This window comes from Podarcis gaigeae, assembly GCF_964106915.1.
Source record: "Podarcis gaigeae genome assembly, chromosome: 3".
In the NCBI taxonomy this organism is placed as follows: Eukaryota; Metazoa; Chordata; class Lepidosauria; order Squamata; family Lacertidae; genus Podarcis; species Podarcis gaigeae.
The window spans coordinates 39854297-39866337 of NC_139680.1; the positions used below are offsets into that span (position 1 = coordinate 39854297).

The 12041-nt window shown below is 40.7% G+C and overlaps 1 protein-coding gene and 1 long non-coding RNA gene across 9 annotated transcripts in view; one reads left to right on the forward strand and one right to left on the reverse strand.

The window, feature by feature from the left end:
* HMGN3 (high mobility group nucleosomal binding domain 3) overlaps positions 1-12041 on the reverse strand; it is a 32116-nt gene that overhangs the window by 15218 nt on the left and 4857 nt on the right. For 3 of the 7 annotated variants that reach the window (XM_083730956.1, XM_083730954.1, XM_083730952.1), the window contains exon 1: positions 3095-3133. The exons of the other annotated variants lie outside the window; for them this stretch is intronic. In XM_083730956.1, the coding sequence (XP_083587082.1) occupies positions 3095-3118 (24 nt within the window). In that variant the 5' untranslated portion in view covers positions 3119-3133. Of the gene's footprint in view, positions 1-3094; positions 3134-12041 lie in introns of those variants that run through there. 7 annotated transcript variants of the gene reach the window in all.
* Positions 2937-4931, forward strand: LOC310840843. 2 transcript variants are annotated; one of them, XR_014562197.1, is made up of 2 exons: positions 2937-3025; positions 3676-4931. It is a non-coding gene; the product is annotated as an uncharacterized lncRNA (long non-coding RNA). The 2 variants fall into 2 exon arrangements; XR_014562198.1 differs by lacking the exon at positions 2937-3025 and adding an exon at positions 3231-3309.

The window sequence follows — 12041 nt, forward strand, 5'->3', positions numbered from 1 at the left end:
AACATTTGGTGTAAATGCCAAAAGTTGAGGGGCATGAGTGGAAGGAGGTGAAGGGTGAAATTGGATTCTCTAAGACACTCTTATCTAATTGTAAATTATTCTTTTGCAGAATCTCCTGAATTTAAATGCAGTGTTGCTATGAGCTGGTGACGAGACAAAATGTATTGATAAGCCTTGCCTTATTAACTGCTTCAATTACCATTACTGCTGACTGAAGGGGAAAAATATTCCCAAACCAGGCCAATAGCTCAGCAATTGTAGGTGTGGAAAAATGATTTTTTAAAAATACAATTGGCATGATTGCTCTCATCCTCTCCAACCCAGAGAAAGACACAACAGAACTGAGAGAATATTTTGGACGACTTCTGGCTCCTACAGTTCTACGCATGTGTCTAGTTTTCCTTTCCTCCTTTTGTTCCCTTTTAACTGCAAAATGAAAATGCCTCTTATAATACTATCCAAGGCATGCCTACTCAGAAGTAAGTTCCCTGGGGCTCACTTCTAGAGAAGCAGGATCAAAATGGCAGCCTTAATGTATATTCTGACCAAATATATTTTGTAAACTCGGTACAGTATGTTGTCCTCATTTTGTTGAAGCTGTGATTACTCGTATCTGCCTTTTCAAAAGTTATTTATATAGTAGTACAGTATTAGCAAACAGATTTCCCCACCATCTGAAACATGAAAAATTGGACGTTTTCATAAAGATTTCTGAGTTGTTGTGCACAATTAAAAATCCTGCACCTACATTGGTCCGCATTTCTAGGGAATTCTTTCCTAAGCACCACACTTCACAAAAATAGACAGACAGACAGTCTAACACAGGTAGTAGAGATTTCTACTAACATGAGTAAACATGTGAGTAACATGTGAATAGGGCTTCTATCTAGCCTATGAAATACCTTTAACAAGTCCATAAATTTATTCTAAGCTTCTAAAGTAGGCATCAGAATTAAGTATGTATTTAATATATGTATATTATGGAGTGGGGATTGCTTAAATGTTCGCCCCAGAATTTTGACTAGCACCTCTGGGCATGGCAAATAAAGCTTAATTATTTTTTTAAGAAACCAGGAGTTTTCTCAAACCACACATTCAGTTTTCAGAGTGGGATGATAGATCAAAAGCACTACCACAATACTCTGTATTTCAAAAAACCAATGAGAATCTCACTAGTTTGGTTTGTTGATATACTGGCTATTGCTCTCCATGGGACATAAAAATTCTGCAGTCACAGAAAGCCTAGGCAAACTCAACCAGCTTTTTACTTACTACGGACATTCTTCCTAAAACAACCCATGAAAATTACAAATAACAATGCTACTGTGTGACTTTTAAACATCAGGAAGGTTTTAAAAAGTATTAAAATAGAACAACTACTAGCATTCCATAGATTCTAAAATATTCAATGTATGTATATTGTATATAGGTATGTTCAAATACAGGTTCCTTGTATATGGAATGCATCTTTCATCAATTACCTAATCAGCATTAAAACAAGCCCTCTTTTTCGATGTATAAAAACAACATGCTTGCATGGGCTCAATAGAATTTTCACATTTAAAATTTAAACAGCAGCCTTTACCATATCCTGTGATTTGAACTGGATGTTTTTTTCTGATGGGCCCTAAATATTTACAGTGTGATCTGCTTTAACATGTTTGATTTATTTGGGGGAAGGATTAAAAAAAAAAACTTTCCAAGCAGCAGGTATATAAACAGTAAGTAGTATTTGATTCAAGAATAAAGAATGCACACTTAAATGTAGCTTAAGTGTAATACAGTATATAAACAACAGGATATGCTTCCATTCCATTTTAGCAATTTTAACCATTTTAGGTTTGGTGCTAATCTGACCTGCACAGCCAATTAGATAAATTTACAGTATGAATTTGAGTTTGGTTTAGTATATGCACTTGTTTGTACCTCTATCTAAAAATCAATAAAGCATGTTATGTGCTCTCTTAACACACTACCTAAGAAATATATCCAGAAAATCATCAGTTACAACTTTAGAGCTTACACAATATTGCCACTGCTACTAACTGTTGATGGAACGAATAATCTTCTTGAAATGGATTTCTTTCAGTGGAAAAATAAGGGACTGGAATGGAAAGTTTTCTCCCCCACATCATTGGTCTGTTTTGAAACACCCAGATCTTGATTTAGCTAAAAAGCCAGTTGTGGCTATATCCTCCCCTGGTTCAGCGTGGCTCCCATGTCACTCCATCACTGCCAATCTCCCACTTCCACCTGCCAAAGGTGCAGGTAGGCAGGAGATCCATTGGTGAGAGCCAACAGGAGGCCTCAAAAAACAGGGCATTCTCAGGGTGGGGCTGAGCCAGCTGTGGATCTGCTGGCTGCCAAGCTGGTCTCACTGCCATCGTGTGACAGCATAAGACCTGATCAGATCAGTGCTCTGCCCCTTCGGCTGAGGACACTATGAGCAGCAGAGATGTGGCCATGCTGGAAAGCCCAGCCAACACAAGGATTCCACCCTTAGTTAGTACAAATGTTTCCCAGAGAATTGCTTCTTCTCTGGCATGAACCATTGCCACTTAATTTCTTTTCAAAGTCCTTTAGAGCATATGTAGGCCAAAGCACCTCTCTAGACTACTACCTTTTGTATTTGTACCTTATTCCTATACAGTGGTACCTCAGTTTACGAACTTAATCTGTTCCGGAAATCTGTTCTTAAACCAAAACCTAATGAGGCCTCCCACCGCTGGTGCCCTTCCACCATTCAGATTTCGTTCTTAGACCGAGGTAAAGTTCACAAACTGGGACACTACTTCCAGTTTTGCGGAGTTCGTAAACCGAATAGTTTGTAAACAGGGCTGTTCTTAAACTGAGGTACCACTGTAGTTTGAGACTTTTGAGTTGCAACCTGTGTCTTCATACTAAATGTGCATACCGTAATAAAATGGGCTTCAACAGCTTCCATTAAATATGTAATGACATCTAAGAGAAGAAAATATGAGTATGAGACCATGGACCGCAGCCTGCCCTGCACCGTAAGAAGCAGGTAAGTGAGGAAACCCGCTAATCCAGCCCTTTCTTCCTTGGTCCTGAACACTACCCACCAAGAAGATACCTTATTCCCTGGTTGCTTCCACATAACAGGATGTTCACCTCTGCCGTTTATTTAGTGGCCTAGCCATTTTTCTGGGTAGCATGGTCTGGCCAGGAGGCATGGGGTGAATAGTAAGGCCACACATAAAGTGAGATCACGAGTGGCTTGCCAAGTTGAGCAGGGCCCCAAACCTGACACCAATGCCGGGAGGCGACTGATGCAGCTCTGCCCACTAGGTGAGCCACTCCTGAAATAAAAAAGAGGAAAACACATCCAGATAAACCTAGTTTATATTGTTTCCTTACTCAAGTCATTAGTTCTCTCAGTTCAGCTTCTGGATTCTAGGTTTACTGCATCCCTTCTCTCCATCCTGGCTTCTTTTCTCTGATTTTAGCTTTCTCGTTTCTTCAAACAAAGGTCAAACGATACTTATCAGCTTTACTTATATACATTATTTCCGCTCCCTATTCCAATGTCTTGGCCAATCAGAAGGGCAGCCGAGTTCTCTGTGGGTTTCTCGCTCCCACAATTTCTTTGCTTTCTTTCCCAGCCCCCTCTTTTTATTTTACTGTTTCATTTCACTCTTAATTCTCCTTTTCCAGGGCTGAAAATTTGACCCTCCTGCAAAGAGCAAACTAACTAAAAGAAACCATTTTACAATCAAGAACAAAGCACACAAAATGGCTGAAACAGTTTCACTCCTTCACAGAGAAGATTTAAATTCTAAAAATATGCACTGGAAGCAGAATGATAATTTTCTAATCCTTAAGAGGGTAATGTCAACATCATGAAGTGACACTTTCCTGAAATGAGAATGAACTAGGCACTAATGCTTAATACACTGCCAGTCCCATCTTAGTCGCACTGGCTCAGAAGCAAGGCCCACAGAGTTCAATAAAGTGAGGCCTTGGCCTTGAAGAGTCCAAGAGCAGAAAAACAGTGGGCAATGTGAGCCAAGTTTCTTGTTTACGTCAATACAATCTATCTATCTGTGCGTGTGTCACACAAAGGAATGTATGTGCAATTGACAGCCTTCGCTGAAATAAACTGGGCAACATTTCTAGATGTGGAAACTCCACCTTTGAGGCAGAGCTCCAACAGCTGCAGGAAATTTTTGGATCATGGCGACATAGCCACATGACTTGAAGACATCAAAACAACACAGGTTCATACACACCGGGCTAAAAAACAAAAACCTCCGGGCACATCAACATCAAGCTAAAAACCTGACACTATGGATTTTATTGAGATAAATCGCTGCTTGCTCTAAATCACTTCTGTGAGCAAAACTGAACTACCCCTCCATCTCTTTCCCCACCCCAAAATCTACTCCAGAGAGGTGGGGGGGGGGAATCCCAGGGCAGATTTGGGAGCACACCAGGGGAAAGAAAGTAAATGGAAATTCCACTGTGCCTGCAGAATTCACTCTGCGCACACAAAGGATTTGTTTGGATGCAACCCTATGAATTTCAAGCGTCTTCCCAATCCTGATATACAGGCTGACCCTAGTTATTAGTTATTAGTTAGAAGTCAGCCCCATTAACCTCAATGGAGCTTGCTCTTCAGTAGAATATGGATTGTAGCCATACACAGTTTTAACCCCCCCTTTTTTAAAATAAAAAAACACACTCACAAAAACCACAGCCCTTTAAATCTTTGCTATATTTCTACAGCCAAAATTATCTATTCAAAATTACTCCATGAATTATTCATCAAAAGAACAGAGAACAACAACAACAATAACAAAACCTACTGAAGGAAGCGAGGTGGATTTAGTTTTGTTTCAATTAGTTTGTTTATTTGTTATAGTGGTTCTATGCATGTTTGCTAAGCGAAGTATAAAAGTGTACTGCAACTGTATCAGTGTACTGTACAGTGGTACCTCGGGTTAAGTACTTAATTCGTTCCGGAGGTCCGTTCTTAACCTGAAACTGTTCTTAACCTGAAGCACCACTTTAGCTAATGAGGCCTGCTGCTGCTGCTGTGCCGCCAGAGCCCGATTTCTGTTCTTATCCTGAATCAAAGGTCTTAACCTGAAGCACTATTTCTGGGTTAGCAGAGTCTGTAACCTGAAGTGTATGTAACCTGAAGCGTATGTAACCCAAGGTACCACTGTACTTTATCCTGCAGATAACTTCCACTGCTTTTATATTTATTTTCGAAAGCCTAATAAAAATTATTATTAAAAAAGAGCACGCACACCCTCACACACAATTGATTGCAGGACACAGAAGAAACCCCTGTGCCTCCTCTGCACTGTACCTGTTCCCTTCCTGATCCGTCTTTGCCCTTGGAATCTAGCCTGGTAAATTCAAGAGATCCAGTAATGGACACAGGACCAACACTTTTGAAGCTCAGAATCATAGAATAGCAAAGTTGGAAGGGAGCTCGAGGGTCATCTAGTCTAACCTCCTGCAACACAGGAATCTTTGCCCATAGGCGGGCTCAAACTCACGACTCTGAGATCCAGAGTCTCAAGCTCTACCAACCAAGCCATCTCTGAGAGCCAACGTAGTGTAGTGTTGAACTAGGACCTGGGAGAACAAGTTTCTTTTTTTTTTTTTTAAATAATATTTATTAAGATTTTCAGAAATACAGAAAGAAAAGATTAAAGTACATTCAAAGCCTTATTTTCATACACCCACTTTCCGGGACTCCCTCTTTCCCCCACCCCTACCATATTCCCCTATCGTATTGTTGGCTCCACAAGCTCTCAGTTCTAATTAAAACTTAGTTTGTTTAAACCATTAGTCGAATTTAAGTTTAAATTTGTACAATCCCCATCAATACCCTTACTAACAAAACAAAAGTTCTTTCCCCAGGGCCCACCCCCTTTCCATTCCACAATTTCCCTTTTTTTTAATGATAAAGACACCCCACACAATAGAAATATAAGAAAATAAGAAATAGAAAATATAGTAAGTAAAAGAAAACCAATTCAGAAAATAGTTGACAAGCCTTTGGATTCTATTTCTCCCCCCCCCCCCGTCCCCGGTTTAGTTTCCCCCTGACCACCAATCCATGTTGTCTGCCTGGAATTTTTAAAGTCCATAAATCACATTTTTCCCCCAACTCCTTGCTGGCTTTTTCTTTTTATAATTATTTTTAAAATTATTTTTAAACCATTTGGCATCAAATCTTTAATAACACTCCCCCTATTGTTCTTTCCAAGTTGTAGTCCAGTTTCCTCTTGTTCCGCTGCTAAAACGTTCTAGTTCAGAAATTTAGTAAGTCTGCAGGGGTTATTGTTATTCAGGAACAAAAACTTGCGTTCAGTCCCTTCCTTTCTTCAATAGAAAATTCTATTGTCTCCTTTAGCTAAACACCCTGTAGACACAATATTGTTTCCGTTTTGCAGCTTTCCCAGAAGATAACCAGTCCTGTAAAATTCCGATGGTATTTTTCCACTTACGACCTTCTTTGTAATGTCCCGAAGCTCCTCTAGGGGGATTAATGTAACTTTGTTTTCTCTAGTCCAAAAGTCCGATTGTTATCCATGTTTTCGCCATTTTGTATCCAAGTTTTAACGGATTGTAACTAATTGTAACAAAATTTAACCAGCAAAGTCCTCGTATTAAGGTCCTCTTTGAATTTCCGACTTTGACAGCTACTTTGACAGCTGTCAAAATCTCCTTCGCTTTTCGCCAGGCTCTCTCCTCAATCACCCCGGTTCCCAGGGGGGGGGGGGTTACGTTTTCCTTCTCCCTCAATTCTTCCTCCAGCACAGTTCTTGTAATTTCCCATCGTGGAATTCTTAATTTTTATCAGCAATACAATTCTTTTTGGACCTTGGTTTCCCAGTCCTTGTTTTGGAAGGTTTACAGTAGGGAGGGGGACTGACTTCCTTTTTGGATCCCCCCCCCGCTCGTATCAAATCCGAAAAAATTTCTTTTTTTCTCCTTTTAAACCCGGTTTCCAAATTACTCACGGGTTATTGTTGAAAGTCCGAATTCTCAATGGAAGACGTCAGCGCTCTCCGCCGGATGGCATGCGGCTTCGCTCGGCAGGGATAGCGGAGGACTCAAAGCACCACGCTTCTCCCCGGCACCCGATCCGTAGCCTTTAAAAAGGCTCCTTCACGAGTCGGGAGGGCGCTAGCGGTGCCAGCCGAGTCTCCATGTCCACGGCCTCCGTGGCCGTGGTTTTTAAGGGTCCCCGCATCGCCGGTGCGGTAGGACCCAGCCCCTGCCGAGCAGGCTCCCTCCGGAGCTCGGAGGGAGTCCGCCATTCGGCGATGGCGCCAACCCGGAAGTCCGGGAGAACAAGTTTCAAATCCCCCACATGGTCATGAAGTTCACTGGGTAACCTTGGGCCAGTCACTCACTCTCAGCCTGCAGGGGGTTGGTCTAGATGACCCCAAGACCCTTTCCAGAGAAATAAACAACTATTTGACTTCTGAAGGCAACCCTGTTTAGGGAAGTTTTTAATGTTTGGTGTATTTATCATGGTTTTAATATTCTATTGGGAGCTGCCCGAAGTGGCTGGGGAAACCCAGCCAGATGGGTGGGGTATAAATAAATTATTATTATTATTATTATTATTATTATTATTATTATTATTATTCCAATCTACAATTCTATGATTCTATCTCACAGGGTTGCTGCTGTATGCTGCTTAAGCTTCTTGGGAGGAAATGTGGGCTATGAAAATAATAAAAAAATATAACATAATATAAATAAATTTGAAGCAGGTATAACTTGTGCACAACAACCAGCAGTACACCAGCCTCCAAGGTCTATTTACAGCAAGGAAAGAGAACCTGTGTAGCCCTCCAGATATTGTTGGACTCCCAGTTCCCATCAATACCAACCAGCATGACCAGTGGTCAGAGATAATGGAAGTTGTAGCATATCCATAGGTTCCCAAACTCAGACATACAGGCACAAAAAGGCCTCAAATGCTTGTCCTCAGGTTCTAGGCGGTGATTAAAGTGATTGCTCTTTATCAAAAGAGCTGCATCTTCTGTTAGACAAACAATATATTTAAACAATATATTTAAATAGGGCTGCAACCCAGCTAAATATTTTTAGTCATAAGTTGTATGTGTTTAATTGATTAATATATCTACCAGTTAAATGTGCATATAGGTACAAACATTAAGTTAGATGGGCTTCTCCACACATGGAAGGGCTTTTTCATATTTAGTGCAAGATCCTTTTGTGAGAAAAAGACGACTAAAAACCAGAGGTGTGTTTCCATTTGTAAACGAAATTTCACAATGTGCTTGTACAACAGTTCACAAAACAACATCTCTGTCTGCTCGCCTTAAAAGAATCCAAACTAGTACAGTGGTACCTCGGGTTACATACGCTTCAGTTACATACGCTTCAGGTTACAGACTCCGCTAACCCAGAAATAGTACCTTGGATTAAGAACTTTGCTTCAAGATAAAACCAGAAATCGTGCTCCGGCGGTGCAGCAGCAGCAGGAGGCCCCATTAGCTAAAGTGGTGCTTCAGGTTAAGAACAGTTTCCGGTTAAGAACAGACCTCCGGAACGAATTAAGTACTTAACCCAAGGTACCACTGTATTTCTGAAACAAGACAGAGGCACATTTTCTTTGTTTTTAGATAATGCACACACATGAAATAGCTGGCAACATTTAAAAGAAGGCATTCCTTTTGTACGTGTGAAAAGAGAGAATGCCTCTTTTAAGATAGTGCTTGCAACTGCAGTTTTTACCAACACTTGCATTAAAAACTTCTGCTGCCCTGATGAATAAAGAGGCACCATTTTAATGAACAGAGCAATTACATATTGTTGATTTTCAAATAAAATGCAGCTTCAGATCTCAGCCTCGCAGCCTAGATCCTCAAAACATGCTACAAAAGTTTCACTGTAATCTATGGGTTCAGACAAAGTTAGCTAAACTTGGGTTCCACTGAATTTAATCTGGCATTAGTCAGAATTTAACTCAAATCCCATTGATTTTAACAAGAACCAGGTTCAAATAACTTTAGCCTGGATCCAACCCCATGTAATTCAGTCCTGGGTAACTAAACTGTGGTCCAAGAATAAGAATGTAAATCGTAGGATATTTCAACTACCAACAGTCTTCTTTTACATTTCTACAAACTGTTCTAGGAGTACAGAGCTTATCAACGAAATTGATCCATTTGAGTCTAACATTCTTACTGATCTGCTGAAAACCTATTTGCAATCTCATCTCTGATTCATCCTTTCTTTAAAAAAAAACAAAAACACCTGTGTGTATATATGGATTATGGACACTTGCTTATTTTAAATTGGGAACTGCTATCTAGCGAACATTATTGTTTACTGTACCTGGCAAAAAGCTGAAGATTTCTGTATTGATTTATTGGCCTGCACAGCCTTGACAGGTACCTGTCATTACAAACCAGCAGATTTAGTATAGAGAAGGATATGAAGGTAGTATACTTCCGCTTCCTGGGCCAAGGCTACCTACACACTGGTTTCCATGCAGATGGATCAATTTCCATGCAGAGTAGCACAGAACACGAGGCGACATACCAGAGGTTACAAATGAACACAGTACAGCAAACGAATTTTTGTGAAAGCATATCTGAAGTTTCTGAGTAGGCACACACTGCTTTATCTTTTACTTTTGCTTCCATGTCTATAAAATTTAAACACTACCATTAGAATTGTGGTCTTTTTTTAAAAAAAAAGCAAACGTCCCACCATTTTTGGTAGGTTTTTAAGGACTGCCCAGGGGTAGGTGGATGCAAAACTGCTGGATATTCAATGGCAGAGGTGTACGTTATGATAGCACTGCTTGACTGGATTACAAAACAAGCAGCACACTTAGAAGCTGACTCTGGAAAGGTGATTTCCAATGTTGCAGAGTACAGAACATCTCCCCCCCCCCTAATCATTGCACCTTTATTATTTTGTACCATTGTTTATTTTTTATTTTTTATTTTTTTTATTCAAAGTTATAAGAAGACATATTATCCAAAAACATATCCTTATTCCCCCCCCCCATTTTTCCTCCCTCCCCCCTCCCCCAGAGTACAGAACATCTTGAGGTGTATAGCGGAATGCCAGGTCGTGAATATTTTTAATACATTTTATTTATCTATTTTGTAAAGCAGCAGGGAGTTGGGCTTCAGAAGTCACCCAGCTTTAGTGACATTCCACTTCTACTTATAGTAATCTCCAGCTCCCCATCTGAGCAATTTGTTTTACATAAGTGCTCTTTTTTGATCTAGCCCTAACAAGCTCAGCTATCAGGCAATTTACCGTTTGTCAACAGCAATATCACCAATAAAATACCTCAATGGAGGCGAGGAGAGAAGGCCCACACAACCGCTTCAATCTGCAGAGCTGGCGCTGTTATAGGTGCCACATAATACTTGTTCTGCATTTGTAAGAATTCAAACTTCCAGTGCGGAAACACTCAAACTTTGGAACTCCCTGCCTACTAACATCAGGCAGGCACCTTCACTGTAGAGTGGTACCTCAGGTTACATACACTTCAGGTTACATACGCTTCAGGTTACATACGCTTCAGGTTACAGACTCCACTAACCCAGAAATAGTGCTTCAGGTTAAGAACTTTGCTTCAGGATGAGAACAGAAATCGTGCTCCGGCAGCGTGGTGGCAGCAGGAGGCCCCATTAGCTAAAGTGGTACTTCAGGTTAAGAACAGTTTCAAGTTAAGAACAGACCTCCGGAGCAAATTAAGTATTTAACCCGAGGTACCACTGTACTCTTTTTGGGCAGCTGTTAAAAACATTTTTGGTTAAACGATCCTACCCAGATATGTGTTTTAATGTGTTGTTAGCTTGTGCAGATTTTAATTATCATTTGAATGCTTAAACTAATTGTTTTTGATTATTTTTACTGATAATTTCATTGTTTTATTCTTTTTGTAAACCACTCTGAGGTTTCTTTTTACAAACGAGAGGTATATAAATTTTATGAAATAAACGAATGAAGCCAAAGTGAAGAGGTCTGCTTTCAAAGTGGAAGAGCAGGGCCACAGTCCTTTTTCAGTCACTGGTTTTATACTGCAGACCCTCCAAGTGTCTGTATTTTTCAGGGATGTCCCTGATTTAGAGAAGCCATCCCAGTTCCTGATTTAACCCTGGAATGTCCCACTTTTCCTTAGGATGTCCCTATTTTCATTGGTGAAATGTTGGAGTGTATGGAATTATCTGACCCCCTAAGCCGTCTGAAGGCAATCCAGTATAGGGCAGTTTTTAAAATGTTTAATGTTCTGTTGGGTTTTTATATATGTTGGAAGCTGCCCAGAGCGGCTAGGGCAGACCAGTAAGATGTGTGGGGTATAAACAGTAAAATCATTATGGAATAGGACGTTCCTATTTTCATCGGAGAAACGTTGGAGGGTGTGCATACTGTTCACTAAACAAGGCTGTGTACACATTACCTACCAGCTTATAATGCAGCTAGGTTGTTCTTTTTCTCTATTCAGATCAAAGCTGGTTTAAGGGAGAACCCATCAAAAGGCAGTACAGTGGTATCTCAGGTTAAGTACTTAATTCGTTCCGGAGGTCCGTTCTTAACCTGAAACTGATCTTAACCTGAAGCGCCACTTTAGCTAATGGGGCCTCCTGCTGCTGCTGCGCCGCCGGAGCACAATTTCTGTTCTCATCCTGATGTGGTGTAGTAGTTAAGAGCGGTAGACTCATAACCTGGGAACCAGGTTCGTGTCTCCGCTCCTCCACATGCAGCTGCTGGGTGACCTTGGGCTAGTCAGACTTCTTAGAAGTCTCTCAGCCCCACTCACCTCACAGAGTGTTTGTTATGGGGGAGGAAAGGGAAAGGAGAATGTTAGCCGCTTTGAGACTCCTTAAAAGGGAGTGAAAGGTGGGATATCAAATCCAAACTCTTCTTCTCTTAAACTGAGGTACTATTTCTGGGTTAGTGGAGTCTGTAACCTGAAGCGTATGTAACCTGAAGCATATGTAACCAGAAGTACCACTGTACAAACACCAGGATAGATACAGATTGTGGCTAAAGCC